Raw genomic sequence first — 20409 nt, forward strand, 5'->3', positions numbered from 1 at the left:
GAATTTAGTGGGGGATACAACCTCAGTTGATGTCTATAAAGTAGTTTCAAAGTCCCTTTAAACAGATTTGTAAATATAACAATATTTCATTTCAAAATGATAAATCTGCCAAATTCTAATAGTCCTGAAGAAAACATATTTATAATGCAGTAATACTGTACTGAATCTGCAGGAATAAAGCTTCAATTTCATCAATTGTAAAAATTCATTGCAGATTAAAAGATACCTGTCATTTACAAAAGGTAGAGGATTGAGATGGCTTTGCATTGTTCTTGTGGAGTGGTGAGTTTTGTGTTCTGAAGTTTCTTTATGTTTTGGGTAATATTATTATGATTAGGCAATATATTATTTGAAGAAATGTATTCTCCAAGCACTCTTTTTTTTCTCCCAATTTTCTTCTCTCATGATTCTCCTGGTCCACATATCTCCCATGTCAAAAACTTCCCATGGCAAGTCATTTGTGCCCAGACCACCGTTGGTGCTGCTCTTTGACAGCCAGCTTGTGGACTTGCCTCCCGCCAGGAGATTCGTAGCTTTCGGTTGGCAACTACCCAGAGCAGCACAGCTGAGATCTAAAATTGAGTGTGAGATCAAACCTCAATGCCATCATAGAGCTATATGTTGATGTTCCATAGCACATTGCCACTGTTACTTTATACTGCTGTTTACAAGGTCCTCCCTGATAAATTTCATTTATATGTTAGCATAGAATTTCACAGAATTTCTGCTGCATTTTGTACTATGACATCTCCTCCTCTGACAATTACTGCCCTCTGACACCTCCTCTAAGACCAGAGTAACAAGCAACACGGTGCTTGATTTGCATACCACTAAGTTGTCTAGTAAGTGTCAGCCTGGCTCAATTGGTAGCACTCTCTCCTATGAGTCCAAAGGTTGTAGTTTCAAGCCCCAAGTTGGGATTTGAACTCAGATGGTTTAGCTGACACTCCTATGCAGTGCTTCGAGTGTGTTGCATTACGAAAGGTTGTCATTTGCTGTACTTCGAATGAGACATTAAACCGAGGTCCCAGCTGCCTGTTCAGCTGGACATTAAAGTTCCATGACACTAGTCGAAAAGAGAAGAGAGTTTCTCCTGGTGTCCTAGGCAAACATCCCGAATAAATTGGGTCATTCATTTCATACGGTTTGTGGGTCATTGCTGTGCACAAATGGACTGCCTTGTTTGCTTACAAATACACAATCACTCCACTTCACCGTAAATCTTGTGAAGCGCTTTGAGGTGTCCTCCTGACATGAAAAACTGCTATACCAACTGCAAGAATTATCATTATTAGTAGTAGCAGTACTGCAGACAATGAACAACAACAACCAACAACAGCAACAAAATTATATTTGTAGAGGGCCTTTCGCGTCGGGAGGACGCCCCAAGGCGCTGGACAGACGGAGCTGGGGGTCGGGGTGGGGGAGGGGGGAGGGCGGGGGAGAAGCAGGGAGATCGAAAGCACGGTCAAAGAGGAGGGTCTTGAGGTGGGTGTTGAAGGTGGCGAGGGAGGGGACGAGATGGAGGGACTGCAGGATGGAGTTCCAGATGATGGGTGCAGAGTGGCAGAAAGCCTGCCCGCCAATAGTGGGGCGAGCAAGGCGGGGAACGTGAAACAGGAACGAAATACACTGGGCAGAACAACAATAAGTCAAATAGCGATTTGTAAGTATCAGAGCAGTGGCTTTGTAGCCTTTAACAATAGTTCAGTTTGTTTTGCATAACTGAGCTCAATAGTAACAACTGAACTCAAGAGTTTCCAACAGTATCAATGCTGTTTTGTAAATGAAGTGGCAAGGATTATTAAGTTTGTGTATGGGTTGTCTTTGGGAATAAATGTCTAAATTTCCTATGTTGTATGATTTCCATTCTAACACTGTTGGTGCATCGTAAATGCATGAAAATGAATCTGTTTATAGATTTTTTATCTCAAATTGATGTTGGTACAATCTTCCAATGCTTTTCTATTGTAAGTAGAAGATGTGAGTATTAGAAAATATCTATTTTTTCATCATGGATAGTTGTTCCATATACTTGTTGATAAATATTTGAAATGAAGACTTTGAACAAGCACAATACTGAACTGCTAAAGGTGCTATTAGAGGATTACACTTGTTTCTCACACTGTTATATGTGGTGAAGATTCCCAGAGAATGGTAAGCTCACATCTCTGGATTTCAGTTGAAGGCAAATGATTCAACTGCTTAGGTGATTTGTCACTTTTGTTTTTTTCAAACACCCAAATTGTTTGACTAAGCAGGTATCAGTAACCTCCTGCATTCTTTTTCATCAGGGTTAATCCTATGGAGGTTAGGAAATAACATTCCATGATTCACTATTTTACGAAACAATTTCAGTTATTAACAATGTGTTTGTGAAATCATTTTGATCATCAGATAGTGTATATTCAGCTGCATATCTGAATCAGGTTTCACATTTGCTGACCGGAATTCAGACGATAATATTGTAAATCAAACATATAAAATAAAACAATGCCCGCTACCCAATGAGTTAAAATCAGATTGTCTTTTAATTAATAAAGTGTCCAAAGACATTCTGAAATGTTTTTGGGGGATGTGGAAAGTTTGGGGGGATGTGGAAACCCATCACCATGCTTAAGAGTGGCCAAACCAAAGTGAGAATTCCATGCATCTCACATACACATGGAAATTCCAGAGTTAGGTTGTTGGAATGGAATGCGTACTCTTTCACTCTCTTTAAATATACCACATAACGTGATGGAGTATTTTATACATCATGTATAAACCATGTGCAAATGTGTGGTTTTTTACATGGTGTGATGCTGCACTGCACTCCAGTGCAGTAATAATAATAATCCTTGCATTTGACGCTTTTCACGTCGGGAGGACATCCCAAAGCGCTTCGCAGAATATACTGTAAAGTGAATTGACTGTATATTTGTGGGCGAACGCGGCAGCCAATTGCGCACAGCAATGTTCCACAAACAGTCGTAGATTGAAAATGACCAATTTATTATTGTTTTTGGTTTTGGAGGGATTATTATTAGGCGTGTGGAGTAAGGAAACTTGCCCAAGGTTTCGCCCTGCCTGGAATTGAACTCAGGTCTCTGGCTTGCAAAGCGAGTGCTCTAACCACTGAGCTACAGGACTCCACAACCACTGAGCTACAGGACTCCACAGTATTGAGAGACCACCAGTTTACTTGTGGAGTCCTGCAATTTAGTTGTACCAATTGAGCCAAACTGACTTTATAAATGGTTGCAATATACAAAGAGCAGAGAGGACTTTAATCTCAGCACAATGATGGTCCTGATGTGATACTGCTATCCTTTTAGAAAAGTATAAGAACACAAAGGAATCTATCTTGTGCATTTAAACTAGATATAAACACAGGTGCATTGTGCACTGAGTGTAAACCATGCTTTTAAATACTGTGTGTAATTAAGTATCACTAAATTGATTTAATAATTATGTAATTTAAAAACAGTAATTTTTTATTGATTGTTAATAATGTAATTAAGAGGACCCAGATTTCTCTCAGAACATATGCTTTTATACATGATTTATATAACTGACCTCTATTTACACATGGTTTAGACATGTCATATAAAATACTCCAATATAGGGTTGTTTCACATTTTGACTGCTTGAGTGGGCAGCAATAGGAAGGAAAGACAAGTTTAAAAATGAAAAGGTGCAAAGTAATTATGGCTTTTGTTCTCTTTCATTCCTGGGTGTAGTGCATTTATTAGGGGTGGTAACACACATATTCTTGCTATCCTTTTGCAAAAGTTCATTCATTCAGCTACTTTCTATCTCCCTCCTCCTCATTTATTTTTTTCTAACCATAGGTGCGTAGGTTCCCCACTTGTTCAGTATCACAGATTATTCTCAGATTGAGTGAGCCAATTCATTGTGTGAAAGGAAGCAGCCTAATTTGACTAATTCTTTGACTTTTACTCCTACCTTCCTGCTCTTTTAAGAAAGCCTTATATGTTACTCAGAACCTTCCAGCTCAGATGAGGTCAGAAAGCTTATTTCAGATTCTTAAATACATTCCATCCTTAATTAAGAAATGAGGTAAAAAAATGTTTTCATGAAATGCCTCTTTTCCATCCTCTCCACCAGATTTTTTTTTCTTGAAATAACTGTAGGACAACAACTACTTGCATTTATGACAATACTGGAAGTTAATTGTGAAACAAAAACTGTAGAGTTTAGAGTCACCATGACATTTCTTGGTGTATAAAAGTAGAGAATATATATCTGTAGAAATAACACCCATTTTTTAGATTTCTCTCTGTTGACAAAACTAGAGTCAAAACTTGGAAACTACTCCATTGTGCCTATTTTGAAAATACTTGCACCCATTACAGCAACACAACAACAACAGCAACAAATTGTATTTGTATAGTGCCTTTCACGTTGGGGACAACATCCCAAGGCGTTAGCTATCTCGTATTTCATTAAATGGTTCTGATAGCAATTTGTTTCAAAATTGTACATTCCTGTCTTTTTTAGTCAAACCATGATGGAGTCCTGTAGCTCAGTGGTTAGAGCACTCGCCTTGCAAGCCAGACACCTGGGTTCATTTCCAGGCAGGGTAAAACCTTGGGCAAGCTTCCTTACTCCACATGCCTAATAATAATGCCTCCAAAAAACAAAACAATAATAAATTGATCATTTTCAATCCACGACTATTTGTGGGCCACTGCTGTGCGCAATTGGCTGCCGCGTTTCGCCCACAAATATACGGTCAATTCACTTTACAGCATATTCTGTAAAGCGCTTTGAGACGACTAGAAGACGTGAAAAGCGCTATATCAAATGCAAGGATTATTATTATTACTATTAATATAAATAATTTAAACCAAATCTTCTGGATTACCATCAGCAGTAAGTAGGAGATTCCTCCAGCAGTTAATTGGTTGAATTGTATCTCTCACACCACCTGGACTTCATCTCCTCAAACGGTTTCTCCTCTAGCCCCCGGACCATCTTGTGCGGCATTCCATAGGGCTCTGTCCTTGGTCCCCTCCTCATCAACATCTATATGCTCCCTCTTGGTGACATCATCCGCACACATGGGGTCAACTTCCACTTGTATGCGGATGATACCCAACTCTACCTCCTCTCTGCCTCCACCCTTGCCTCCAGGACCACTGCTGTCCTGACAGAATGTCTGTCGGACATCAAGTCCTGGATGAGAGCTAACTTTCTTCAGTTGAACATCAACAAGACCGAGGCTCTCCTGATTGGCTCTGGTCAGCACTTCCTCACCTCAGGCGCTGACAGCATCAGCATCCACGATTGCACACTCCACCTTACTAAACCAGTCCGGAACCTTGGGGTCTTGTTCGACCCTCAACTATCCTTTCTACCCCACATCTGCACCATGACCCACTCTGCCTTCCCTCACTTCCGCAACGTCGCTCGACTCCGCCACTGTCTCACACCACAGGCCGCCAAAACCCTCATACGTGCTTTCATTACATTGAGGCTCGACTATGGAAACTCATTGTTTGTCGGCTTCCCCACTCCTCCCCCTACAGGCTGCAGATCATCCAGAACTCTGCAACCAGTGTCCTCTCCCACACTAGGCTCCGCGACCGTATCAGACCCATCCTCGCCCGACTCCACTGGCTTCCCATCGCAGAGGATACAGTTCAAGATCCTGGTCCTCACCTTCAAAGCCCTCCGTGGTCTTGCTCCCCCCTACCTCCTAACCCCCTACCATCCTGTTCTCTCCCTCCGCTCAGCAGGCCCTGACCTGCTTCAGGTCCCCCGCCTTGCTCACCCCACTATTGATGGACGGGCCTTCTGCCTCTCTTCCCCCACCCTCTGGAACTCCATCCCGCAGTCCCTCCGTCTCGCCCCCTCCCTTGCCTCTTTCAAAATCCATCTAAAGACCCTCCTCTTCGACCGCGCTTTTGATTTCCCTGCTTCCCCCCAGGCCTCCACTCTCCCCCACTCCTACCCCAACTCGGGTCCGTAACTCCGTCTGCCCAGCGCCTTGGGATGTCCTCCCGATGTGAAAGGCACTTTACAAATGTAATTTACAAATTAAGCAAACAACTAATTTTATCTGGGGGATTGTCAGCCAGGCTACCGGAAGAAATTGATAACGTGATAATTATCATAAGGAACAGATTATGAAATGCTGCTAATTTCACTCCTTTATAACTAAATCATGATTGTAGCATTGGCGATGAAGATACACAGTATCACACAATACGTTCATCTTATACGTCACAATATAATTTTGTTAGTTAATTGACATGACTCACACTATTTCGGATTTCAGTTGGCATTATGGTTAGAAAATGTTGTCAAATTGGAAAAGTACTGGATTTGAGTGCATGATTGTAAAATTGATGCAGTTAAATTAAAATTACAGTTTTTTTTAGAAAATCTATTAGCAGCGTTTAGATATAGGCAAACAATGTGAACAATTACACCCATGCTGCAATTAAACATCTGTCAGTAAAAATGGTGAAGCAAACCCAATGGAACTTTAACTTCACTGAACTGCTATTTTCATCAAAAGCACTTTGTTTCTATTGCATCAGTTAGCATAATGGGACTGGATTTTGATACAAACCCATTGCAAAACTTTGGTGTTTGCTCAATTTAAAACATCCATATAGAGTTGCTATCACTGGTGATTGACTGGGCATACTTACTGTCACTGTAGTACTGCAGGCAACTTGGAGAATTGCATATTATTTTAAGAATATAGCACAATGAGACAGTCAATCCACTTTACAGTATATTCTGTGAAGCACTTTGAGATGCCTGGAAGACGTGAAAGGCACTATATCAAATGCAAGGATTATTATTATGAGAATATCGGCACAATGGGGAATTATAGTGTAGTTTAATCTGTCAGTATTTGTCTGCCTGTGCAACCATCCATCAATGAACACTTATAATATAAGAAGGCACAGATTGAGCAAAGGTCGCTTGGTCCATTATTACTTCCACAAATTATATACAATGTGCTAAATCATAGACTAAACCTATTACATTTAGTCTCTAGAAAGCTTCTTCAATTTTATTGTCTTATTGTTGTTGTTATCCCCAAAGGTAAATCAAGCAAAACTTATGAATATAGTACTTCTCTAACCTTACAAACTGCATTTTACATCTCCAACAAATTACTTTTCTGGTATGACATTTCAACAACAATATGCATTTTTATAGCATGTTTCACAGAGGGTAAAAGCAAAAGGCTCAAAGCAAAAGGCAGAGGGGGAATGAGGCAGATGGATTTAGGGAAGGATTTCTGGAGGGTAGGGGTAACAGCAACTGCAGATTGGCCATGGGTGGTGGATGGAGAGGGTAAGGAATGTACATGCCCAAGTTTGCTGAGTGGAATAGGGGAAGCAGGAGAGGGAGACTGGAGAAAGTCACAAAGGTGGGGAGAAATGAGGGAGTGGGAATCTGTAGATGAGAGTGCGGATCCTGAAGTTGATCAGTGGGAGGTAGATCAGTGAAGCCTGATGAGAGAGAAAAGGGGGTTTAGTCCGGGTTAAGGATGTGAATGGCTGAAGTTTGGCTAAGCTGGAGCTTGTGGATGGTAACAATGGAGAGGCTGGCAAGGAGAACATTGAAGTCCAGCCCAAGGATGATAAAGATTTCAACTGCTTTGGACATGAGAGAGGGATGATAGCAGGTAATAGGAATGGCACTGGGCAAAGGTTAGAAAAGTGATCTTGGTCAGGGGTCAGATCTAAGGAAGGAAAGAGAGCTAAGGATTGACCATAAGATCCATCTTGCACACTGAGTCAGTGAGGTGAACAAGGCAACAGAGAAGGTTGAGGTAACTGGAATCAGAGGCAAAGATGCCATAGTAGGAGTCAAGTAGGATGACTTCTCTTTTGTCAACGTTATCAACATCATGTCAACTTTATCAGCAGTATGTTAGTCTGGCTCAGTTGGTGGCACTACTCTCATGACTGACTCAAAAGATTGTGGATTCAAGCCCACAACGGGACTTGAACTCACATAGTCTAAGATGACACTCCAGTTCAGTGCTGGTGGTGTATTGCATTGCCTGAGGTGCCATCCTTCAGCTGAGATGTTGAAGCCTGTTACATTAAAGATCCCATGGCACTATTCCCATAGCAGGTGGATATGACAGTAGAAGAGTTCAATTAATATAAATACATTTAAGATACAAAGGGGAGATATAATCGAAAAACTAACAAAACTCAGAGAGGATAAAACCCCCGGTCCAGATGAATTGCGTCCACGTATATTAAAAGAATCGAGGGAAGAGATAGCAGAGGCACTATTACACATATATAATAACTCATTAGAAAAGGGAGTAGTGCCAGAGGCCTGGAGGAGAGCTAATGTTATACCTATATTTAAAAAGGGAGATAGAACAAGCCCAGGGAACTATAGACCTGTCAGCTTAACATCGGTGGTTGGAAAGATAATGGAATCCTTACCGAAGGAGGTAATAGAAAAACATCTGGAAACAGAAAACATAATAAAGAATAGTCAGCATGGATTTCAAAAAGGAAAATCATGCCTGATCAACCTCATTGAATTCTTTGAAGGGGTAACAGAAAGAGTAGACAAGGGTAATGTGGTAGATATAATATATTTAGATTTCCAAAAGACATTCGATAAAGTACCACATAATAGACTAATGAAAAAGGTCAGAGCATGTGGAGTCAGGGGAAAAATAGCAGAATGGAGAGTAAGCTGTCTGCAAAACAGAAAACAGAGAGTACGGGTAAAGGGTAGCTACTCAGACTGGCAGGGGGTGGGCAGTGGTTTTCCATAAGGATCGTATTAGGACCGCTGTTGTTCACACTATACATTAATGATTTGGATTCGGGAATCAACAGTACAATTTCAAAATTTGCGGACGACACCAAATTAGGGGGAGTAGTTAATTCAAATGGCAAATGCATTTCAATGTAGAAAAGTGTGAGGTGGTACATTTTGGTAGAAGGAATACGGAAGTCACATTCATCCTGGAAAATAAAAACTTAAATGGGGTAGAGGAGCAAAGGGACTTAGGGGTACACATACACAATTCACTAAAAGTAGCAACGCAGGTTAATAAAAAAAGCAAACTTGGGATTGGGGTTAATTTCCAGAGGGATAGAAATGAAAAGCAGGGAAGTTATGATAAACTTCTATTGAACTTTGGTTAGACCACACTTAGAATACTGTGTGCAGTTCTCGTCCCCACATTATAGAAGGGATGTAGAGGCACAGGAGAGGGTGCAAAGGAGATTCACAAGGATGATCCGAGAACTGAGAGGTTGTACCTATCAGGAAAGGCTGAACGTACTTGGACTCTTTTCTCTTGAAAAGAGGAGGGTAAGGGGTGACCTGATAGAGATCTTCAAAATGATGAAAGGTTTTGATAGGGTAGACATAGGGAAGATATTTCCATTTGTGGGGGAGACCAAAATCAAGACCATCAATACAAAAGTCACAAATAGATCAAATAGGGAAGTTAGAAGAAATTTCTTCACACAGAGAGTAGTGGGAATGTGGAACATGCTACCACAAGGAGTTGTTGAGGCAAATAGCATAGATGTATTTAAGGGAAAGCTAGATAGGTACACGAGAGGGAAAGGAATAGGAGGTTATGCTTGAAGACTTAGTTGAGGAAGGGCAGGAGGAGGCTCATGTGGAGCATAAACACCGGCATAGACCAGTTGGGCCAAATGGCCTGTTTCTGTGCTGTATATTCTAATGTATTCATAAAGAGAAGGGAGTTTCCCTCAGTATCCTAGCCAACAATCTCCGAAATCGTTTCATAGCTGTTTGTGAGACCTTGCTCTATACAAAATTTTGGTGTACCCTACTGATGTGAAAGACATTCTACCAAATACATGGATTGTTATTTAAGATGAAGGAAATTGAGACTTTTTTGTGACTTGATGTCTGGCAGGCTGGTGGCCTGACATTAAGGGTGTAATTATGACCTGCAATTAAACGGAGAATTAGCCTTGGGTGTTATCTGTATATATGTAGACTCTGCAACCAATAACTTAATGATCCTCAGAAATTTTGCATGATTTGATAACAAATGTATTCACTTCTAATATTTCATATGTTGATAATGATGAAATGAATATTACAACAACAAGTTGCACTTATATAGTGCCCTCCACACAGGATAGTGTCTCAGAGTGCTTAACAGTGACGGAGCCTGACTCCGAGCTGTGGGGGAAGGCGGAAAATGGCCGTAAGCATGGTTGAAGAACAAAGTTTTCAGGCGGGACTTGAAAGAGGGAGAGAGGGGGCAAGGTGGAGGGATTGAGGGATTGACACACTGCAATCATGTCCCTGCATTTAAAGTCAATAAACTTTCCTCTAAATTTGAAAAGCTTTGCTATACTATTATTACGATAGTATCCTATTATCAGAATGGTCAGATTGTGATTTTCCCCTCCCCCCTCAGATCCAGTACACTTGAGGGGGGAGTCTCCATCAGACTCACCAAATCCATGCGTAACTTAGGCAGCAGGTTCGATTCTCAGCTTTCCTTTCTACTCCACATCCATTTCCTGACCAGCACCGTTTTTTTCCATCTCCGTCACATTGCCCGCCTCCATCCGTGCCTCACAACAAAAACAGCGGAAACCCTCATCCACACCTTTGTCACTTCCTGGCCAGACTATTCCAATGCCCTCCTCGCTGGTCTCCCCAGGTGCACCATACACAAAATTCAACTATTTCAGAATTCCGACGCCTGGATTCTGACCTGCACAAAACTTTGCTAGGCTCCACCGGCTCCCAATTATGAACCAATCGATTTCAAGATTCTCTCACTCGTTTTCAAAAACCTTTATGCTCTCGCAGCCCCCCTACTTATCTGATTTGCTTACCCCCACTCCCCCACCCGCTGCTTCAGCTCGGCCGGCTCCGGCCTCCTCTTTGCCTCTTGTCCCCTCCAGTCCACCAACGGTGGACGTGTCTTCAGCAACTCCGCCCCGAAACTCTGAAACTCTCTCCCTCAATCCCTCTGCCTTATCCCGTCCCTCCCCACTTTCAAGTCCTGCCTAAAGGACCTTTTTGATTGTGCTTACGGTCATCTTCCCCCTCCCTCTCCTCCTGGCTTGGGGTCAGACACTGCCCCTGTCAAGCCCTCCGGGACGCTACCCCACTTGAAGGGTGCTATATAAATGCAAGTGATTGTAAGCCTGTGTCCTATTATTAGAATGTTCAGATTGTGATTTTCCCCTCCATCCTCAAATCCACTATATTGGGACTTATTTCTCTCTCTGGACAATTTCAAAACATTAAATTCCCAAGGTCAAGGATTTCTAAATTAATAGTGCTAGACAGCTAAAAACTCAAAACTATAATATTTATAGTGACTAATAGAAAATGTTTTGGGATCTTAGGAATTCTGTGACTTTGAGTGGGTGTTTGTGTGCCATTTATTACAAAGGCAATGTCTAAACCCCAACGGATTGACAATGGTATGCTTTTCTTGAATGCAGTCTAGATGTTTTATTTCTCTGTGATTCTTTTTCATTTAACTGTCTTTAGAAAAATCTTTGCTATCAGTTTTTGAATGCAGTGCTTGTACACAGCAGAATACCACCCAATTTCTTCTCAGAATTCATCTCAGAATTTTACTATGAATAGCTGTGAGTCTATGAGAGAGTTTCTGGTTTCAATGATAGTCGTATCTAGAGCAGGGTTGTCCATTACATTAGCCACTAGCCACAGGTGGCTAATTGGGAATCCAGATGTAACTAAATTCTATTTTTCATTAATTAATAAATAAAAAAATGAGTAATATTTGGGCATGATTTGGGTGTGATCTCAATACTTATATTTGTGTACGTACCTTTTGTGAATTTGTTGGTAAAACGGTAAGATGAAAACCAGGGTGTGCAAGTGTTTTTTTTAAAAACGTGGAAGCTGCACTAAGATGTGCTGTGTCTGATAAATTCATGCCAGAATTCCAAACTTTGATGAAAAAGACTGCAAATGTTTGCACTGAATGGTAGTGATGTTTGTTCAGTAAATATACATGTGAAGTACATTTACCTGTACTGTGTGAGCGTATGTAAGACGTTTTCTACTCAAATTAGTGCATGTGGCTAAAACAGTGATAGCCATAGCCACACTTGGGGCTATTTCAGTAGACAACACTGATCTCGAGGAAGTTGTTTGGTTTTACGTGGTATTTGCTATTTAAAGAAAAACCCTAAGATTGTGTTCTGGACCTCAAAAATCACACTGTTGCATTATAATGGGGCACAAAGCCAAAATGGCTTTCTTGGCATAACTTCCTGTGTGCTGTGCATGTGTGCAGAATGTAAGAAGTGCATCTGATGCAATTTCCTGAAAGTCTCCACGAACATTGCTTTCTGCGCACTGCTCATACCTGCTATGTCAAGCACTCCCTGTATATTCCAAGCACACCCATAAGCATGTGCCCAATAATGTGGCTGTACTTCAACAATTAGTCATACAGTGTGTTAATATAGGTTATAGGTTATTATCGTTAAATCTACATCAATAATCCTTGTCTTTGATATAACCCTAGAATGTTGAAATATCTCACAGCACATGTATTACTGTCAAGTGTAACATCTGGGTATTTGTTGGCAATGACATTTGAAGCAAATTGTTCATGACACTGAAGGAGTCATATAGTAAGGAACAAATTAAAAGTTGGTAGACAGCTTTTTATTTTAATGATGTTTTATAATGGATTTACATTGTTAAATATCAGCAATTTATTCTATTTTCTTTTGTAATCTCTTTTATTGTTTACAAACTTGATGGTGTTCTACACTGCAGGGCTTAGCGATTCACCTTGTTAAACAGAACACCCGGTGCTGGGGTAACATGACCTTTATATAACATATAGACAGAACCAGATGTAATGCCCTTATAACTTCATTATTGGATATAAAAGGTTTCTTAATGAGAATATAGGTTTCCTTCCCCCCCCCTCACCCTCACTCCTCTCTTTCTATCGCTACTACCAGTTATATTTTATAATAGTTGACACTAACTCTTTTAAGTTAATATGTGGTAATATGTAAGCAGACTAAGTTTCCTATGACCTAACACTATGCCGTCTCTCGGGTGATACATCCTCTTTATTAAGAAAAAACTTCATGAGATTAAACAATACTATAATTATTATAACAGAGTGTAGACCTTTAATAGCTCTGTCACTTTTGGTAAGTGACAAGTATTAGTGGCACAGTTCATTTCCAATTAAAATCATAGAATTGTATAGCACAGAAGGAGACAATTTGGCTCATTATGCCTGTGTTCATTCTCTGGAAGAGCTATCCATTTAGATGAACTCAGTGACCTTTCCCTGGATCATTTTGAATCAGATATAAATTTATTCAACAAAAATAGATTTAATCATTTAGCTAGGATGTACAATACAAGAGTACAACAGTAGATTAATATGAATAGAACAAAGTGCTGGAATAAACCAAGAAATGGCCAAACATGTTAGAAGTAACATTTTTTTATAGCTGGTGCTACAGCAACAGTTTACATTTATATAGCATCCTTCACGCAGGTAGCATTTTGAGTTCTGAAAGATCTTCGGGAGTGATGTTCCATCTCTGTCTAGTTCTGTGTCAACTGTTTAACAGAGGAACCAACTAACTCTTAATTTTAGAAGTAACTATTTTATACTATTTGCATACCCTTGAATACTCAAGGTCTAGATAAGACCTGATGTTTAAATTTTGATGCAAAGTGCGCCAAACTTCCTCAGATTGTAAAACAACATCTACCATGGCTGCTTGTGGGACATTGCTGTACACGACTGGCTGCTGTGTTTTACCTACAAAATACACATTCAGTCCACTTTACAATATATCCTGTCAAGTGCTTTAAGACATTTCAATGATGTGATAAGGCACTATATCAAATGCAAGAATTATTATTAACCTTGAACTTTCAAAAGTTCATTCCGATAGGTATAAAATGACCAAATTTCAGACCATTGGTTTTAGAATTTTCTTTGTACCTTATCAGCAAAAATTAGTTTCTCTGCCTCCAGAAATCTATTAGAAATTGACCGCTTCACACCTCTGTGAGCCATGGGACCTTTAAGGAGAAGTATGCTCTCCTCACCTTTTAACCTCAAATCTCAAAGTAGAAGAAAACTTATGACATTGTTAATTGGCACAGCTGGACACAGATGTATGAATATGATATTACATTTGAATCCTGTGCTGCCTTTGGTCATATACAGGCACAATACAATTATATTGTATATACAAGTGTACATATTTGATCAATTGCAACATATGTTTTTAAGTCCTAACCAGTGAAAAGCAGCAGATAGTGTTAGCCTGGCTCAGTTAGTAGCACTCGCACCTGTGTAGGTGTGAAGGTTGTAAATTCATGACAAATGTCAGGACTTTAAACTCATTTTGTTGAGGATGACACTTCATTTCAGTTCTGGGAGTGTGTTGCATTGCTGGAGGTGTTGTCCTATTGATTAGATGTTAAACTGAGGTCGCATTTGACTGATCAGGTGTATGTTAAAAATCCCATGTTTGTGGGATACTACTGTGAATAAAATTGACTGCCACATTTACCTACAAAATACACAATCATTACTCTTTATAGTAAAATTCCTGTGATGCGTTTAGAGACATCATCCCTATGGGAAAGACATTACATTAAATGCCATGATCATTATTATTATATTAAATGATGCAGTAAAGGTTGAAATAAGTTGCACATGTGAAGTTTTAAAAATACTGGAATAAGTCTTCAACCAGAGTAATACATATTACCAGGTGTAATATGATCCTTGGAAGAGCAGAATTAATGATTTCTCACTGGCTCTAACATCACTATGAAAACAAAGTTGCCGCAGCTCATAGCCTCCAGTCGCCCAGTGTAATTAAGAGTGGTGAAGGCTATTAGATCAAGAAGCCATCCACGTTTTCTAAAATTGTATTTTAACAGTAAATGCGATTTTTTCCTTCAATCTGAAGGGATATAAAATTGAATTTCATGCCTCAAATACATGTTTGAAGCTTATATGTGGCATTCCATGCTGTCCATCAATGCAGCACTAGATTCCAGAGATTTGACTGAATGCTTGGCATTCATTGAATGACATTTAAACATTGAATTGCCAAAAAGGTGACTTTCACAGATTCTAAGATAAATCCCGTATAAGGAACATCTTTTCAAGTAGCAAAAAATGAGAAGGCCGATACAGCAAAACATCACTCCTTTTATCCAATGTAGAATAGTTATGTGAAAATCTGCATCCCCTGAACTTTGTTGTTCCATCCTTTCCCCGGAGAGACCAGAAGGTAGTAAAAGCTAGTTATTTTATTGAGAAGTCAATCAATTTTGTTATGCATCTTGTATTGTAAAGTTTCAGAAGTTTTTTTTATTTTCTATTAATAGTTATATTAAGTTATCACTTCAAGAACCATTCCTATTTGTGTGAAGGTATTGTAAGGCTGCATTATTGCAGTTGTACTAATTGGATTTAGAATGTAGTGGGAGTATAGTGATATGTGTGTAGTTAATAAATTGAGATTACAAGCATGAATGAAAATCAAAAAATGTCCAAAATCAAATAATTTAGCATTAACTCTGCACAGAACATCCCAATCTGAAAAATACAGGTTCAATACCAGCCACAATAAATATCACCTCTACCCAAGGGTGTCTATTAAGCTTATGTTGCTTATTTTTATACATCTTTGATTCACTGTAGTGTTTATTTTTTAAGGATTATACAAATTTATTTCTTCGTTTGGGATATTTCTGTATTTAGTTGTATCAAATATATTTGAACAATTGCCCCTTGTAACCAACATTATTCACTAACTACTTCTTGTTTAAATTACTAATGTATTTGTTTTTGTGGCACTGAGTGTAGAATTTAAAAGGGTGTATTAAGTGTGTAACAAAGAAATATGACCCTCTTGGGAGAATAATAGAGACCTATTTTTACTATATGAGCAAAATAGCAAAGACCAAGAAGTATTAAAAAATAACTTGCTGAAGCTTGTGCAACTCAGTCACCGCACATAATTTTCAAAATCAATTTTCAAAATCAAAATTCTAAGTTGAACCTGAACACATATGTCCACTGCTTTCCTAATTCATCTTCATGTTTTTCACAAATTTCCTTTGTTTTTTTTCAGAAGTATCATTATCATAATGAAGATTCACTACCAGAAGACTACACCTTGCCACGGCTAACCAATGAAATTAAAGGCCCTGAGCTTGTCTACGTGTCTGAGAAGAATTTATCGCAGATTGAGAATGTCCACGGATATGTGTCACATGCTCACATTTCTCCACTAAAGGTTAGTCCAACTTTTCTGAATATTTATCTTAAAATCAGAAATTATAACGATACAATGGAATTAATTGTCTCCTTTGGTCTTACACTGACATTCTTTAAAACCCAAACTTGTTTTTTCATGCCTTGCTGGGCACCAGCATTTCACCAAGTTTATCAATTACAATAAATATAATTTACCTGTTATTTCCCAGAATAAGGAAAAAAACAAATATAGTCTGGTATTGTTTGTGGAAGCAAGAATTGATCAATTGCCTCAGTTATCCTGCAAGTACTTATGCTAAAGCAACACCATTTTGAAGCCGAGTGAATAGATTACCTGCCTGCTTACCCCATTCTTGAATCTGGAGATAGCTTTGTTTCTGCTTTAAGCTTGATACTGATGTGGACACTGAATTATTTACTCCCCTGAGTTATGTGCAGCATTATGACAAAATGGCTCCAGTAGATGGAGCTATTCAGGATCAGACTGTGATACTTGTGGGTGGTGTCACTGAATCTGCTGTCTGTCATGATTTATTGGTGTTCTTTCATAAGTGCTATAGAAATCAGTGTAACTAATGATCAAATTAGGCACAACTCATGCATGATAATCCTTGGACATACTGTTTTTTCATCCAGGGAGTGGTTGGGATGTGCATGATGTGCTGAGTGTGGTGGTGGAGGTGGAGTCCACTGTAGTTTTCAAGAGGGAAGCAGAAAGGCATATCAAAGAGATAGACTTGAAGGGTATGGGGATAAGGTGGGGCAGTGGGATTTAATTGATCTTCTTGCCCTGTGAGCTGGTGCGATTTGACAGCCTGTTTCTGCATTGTAGATTTCCATGTATCTAACCTAAAGGTACTTTGCATTGAATAATCAATTCTGTGATTCAGAATTATCACTTCATTGTTTAAAGGAGTTTGATGAAGTCACCACCCTGTCCATATTTTCCATAGTAGGGCAACTAGCACAAACACTAACACATTGAGCCAAATGGCCTCTTTCTATCCTGTAAGCATTGTATGATTTCTAGTACAGTCCATATAATAGTCTGATTATTCTCAGTTGCATTTGATTAATTTCAGGATGGCATTTAGATTTGGTGTTCAACTCCATTGTGGTTAATTGCTCTGAGACATTATCCTATATGATACTTTACTTAGTACTCCAGCCTCTCCAGTTTCAGCATTCATAAAATCCAGTTAATTCAAAACACCGCCGCCCATATCCTCACCTGTACTAAACATCACACTCCTAGCACCCCAGTTCTTAACAGGCTCCATGGACTTCCTATGGCAGAACAGAATTGGGTTCAAGATCCTCATACTTGTGTACAAACCATTTTGTACTTTGTCATTTCCCTAACTCTCTGACCTGATTACACCCTTCTCCTCCCCTCTGTTCTACTGGCCCCAGCCTTCTGCATGTCCCTCTTCCCTTCATTCAACCATTGGGAACTGTGCTTTCAGTCATTACACCCCAAAACCCTTGAACTTTTCTGGAACCTTTTCTTGAATTCTGAAATCTTCAGATATATCTTCAGATGTCTGACTCTTTCATCAACCTTTCTCTGTTATGGATTCAGGCAATTGTGTTAGGGATAATGTAGCAAGGAGACACAATTCATATTTCACAGCACCCCGAAGACTATTAACTAATGGATTGAATTGCTTTTAACATATCGTAAAACACTACTGTAATATTTTATTTATGTACATAAATGTGTGATAATGCATTTTGGAACTGTAAATGCATGTATAAACATAGAAAGAAGATTTTGGGAATGATTGCTGATCATTAATTGAACGTGTCCAATAATTATGAAGCTATTATACTATCATATTTTTGTGTAAATTAGTGAAACCACATTTAAAATATTATGTACAGTTTTTGCAACCCCCGCCTTTTTAAAGGACATGGATGAATAGCAGATGGTTTAAATTATTGCCAAACTTCTCCCTTCAGTTTAATACTGTTCTGGTGAATTTATGCTGCACACCCTCCAATTTGTTGTTTTTGGTCAGTCAGGTGTCTTGACACATCCAGAAACCCATCACCATGATTAACAGTATCCAAATCAAACTGATAATTCCATTCATTGCACCTATACATGGAAATTCTGGAGCTGTTTATTGGAATGGAATGTGCACTCTCTCCCAGGAGGGATGTATCCTGTTTATTTAAATCCAGAAGGTATTAGGTACAAGTTGGCAAGAGCCAAGACTTGGGGAAGCCAGAATGTGCGTTGGGGTACTGCTGGAGTCTAACCAGCTAAAACCATGTAGCTTGCCATTGATTAGCCCTCCTAGGTCCTGTTGATGAGCCAGGCTGGCTGCGTTATCATCAGCGTTGCCCTGCAGTATTGTGGTCCTGCCTGGCCTAGGAACTGAACAACTGAGAGAGCCACACAGGATGGGCTTGATTCCAACATTCTGTGGTCAACTTGTCACCTTGGAGCCATTCAACTCCAAGGAGAACTGGCTTACCTCTTCCAGAAGCAAAGACCCTCCAATTCCAGTAATCTTTGTTGAGGTGTGACGTCCAAATCTGAAAACAATACTCCAGATGAGGTCTACCTGAATTATTACTCCTTTGCTTTTGTATCCAGCCTTCTTGAGATTAAGGCTAACATCCCATTAGCCCTTTTGATTCCTTTTTGCATCCATGAGCTAGCATATAATGATCTGCGAACTTGGATTCTTAAATCTCATCAACTACATTACTACAACAACTGTGGAGTCCTGTAGCTCAGTGGTTAGAGCACTCGCTTTGCAAGCGAGAGACCTGAGTTCAATTCCAGACAGGGCGAAACCTTGGGCAAGTTTCCTTACTCCACACAGAGCCTAATAATAATCCCTCCAAAACCAAAAACAATAATAAATTGGTCATTTTCCATCCATGACTGTTTGTGGGACATTGCTGTGCGCAATTGGCTGCCGCGTTCGCCCACAAATATACAGTCAATTCACTTTACAGTGTGTTCTGTGAAGCGCTTTGGGACGTCCTCCCGACGTGAAAAGCGCTATATCAAATGCAAGGATTTTTATTATTATTATTATTACTTGGCCATGTAAACATACCACGATTTCAAACATGTGTGGGTTAAAAGATATTTAAATTTGATGCAACACTGTTACCCTTGGGATATTCAATCTATATAATAACTAATGGATGTTTTGAAAACTTATAAGTGAAAAGAAATGAAATCAAGTTTGATGTACTTTATATTTATGCATAGGTTCATGCAGTAAATAATAATCCTTGCATTTCGTACGGCACCTTATTGGATTGAAATGTCTCAAATGTGCCTCACTGGGTTTAAATTAACCTGGGTAGTATTGTGACTATATATTTATAGGCAGAATATTTAACTGCATTCAGTGATTTGAGTTTATTGATATTGCAGGTCAGGTTACTGGTTGAAACATTTTCATTTTCTGAGATATTGTAATGAATCACAAATTTACAGCATGAAACAGGTCACTTGGCTCAACCAGTGAGTGCCGGTATTTATACTTCACACGAGTCTTCACCCATTCCTTATGTCAAATTTCAAGTATAATATTTATAAATGCAGCAGAAAATCATACCATTATTCGTTAATGGCTGCTTATTATTCAATTATTCTTTTATCCCATTCTTTCCTGATTTATATTTGAGTCAAGTCCACAGTCAACAGCAAGCCATTGGTAACTCACCCAAGTGGCCATTCTTCATGTCTCAATATAAGCAGAGTTGTCAGCAGGCTATCTGACAGTAGAAGTGAAAGAGAAAAGAGTCTGATGCTATCTTCACCTGACAACTAGATATTAGCATTTGCCATCAGGAGTCCTCTGGATAGCCATTAAGAGTGGGACTTCATATCTTTATTTTAGCCTCCTGGTTAATAAAGACAATTGTAATGCTGAAAGAATACTAAGCTAAGTCATTGTAACTGTAATGTGTCATTGAACACATTTTCTTAATACCTCTAATTTTCTAGAATTTGTATGCATTTTGGTGCAGTACTCTTGAATGCATGGAAATCCCATTATAGTGTGGTCGTCTGGGGCCAATATCTCCATGGACACATTCTAAGCCAAAACATGACTTCTGGATCATCAGGTCTCCAGTGACATAATTTCCTGCATGTC

General features: G+C 39.3%; 1 protein-coding gene across 8 annotated transcripts in view; it reads left to right on the forward strand.

The window, feature by feature from the left end:
• Positions 1-20409, forward strand: part of dlg2 (discs, large homolog 2 (Drosophila)) — a 430051-nt gene that overhangs the window by 103439 nt on the left and 306203 nt on the right. For all 8 annotated transcript variants that reach the window (XM_042334109.1, XM_042334110.1, XM_042334111.1 and 5 more), the window contains one exon: positions 16134-16298. In XM_042334109.1, coding sequence (XP_042190043.1) covers positions 16134-16298 — 165 coding nt within the window. The remainder of the gene's footprint in view (positions 1-16133; positions 16299-20409) is intronic.

This window comes from Callorhinchus milii, unplaced genomic scaffold (genome assembly GCF_018977255.1).
Source record: "Callorhinchus milii isolate IMCB2004 unplaced genomic scaffold, IMCB_Cmil_1.0 Scaffold4, whole genome shotgun sequence".
NCBI classification, from domain to species: Eukaryota; Metazoa; Chordata; class Chondrichthyes; order Chimaeriformes; family Callorhinchidae; genus Callorhinchus; species Callorhinchus milii.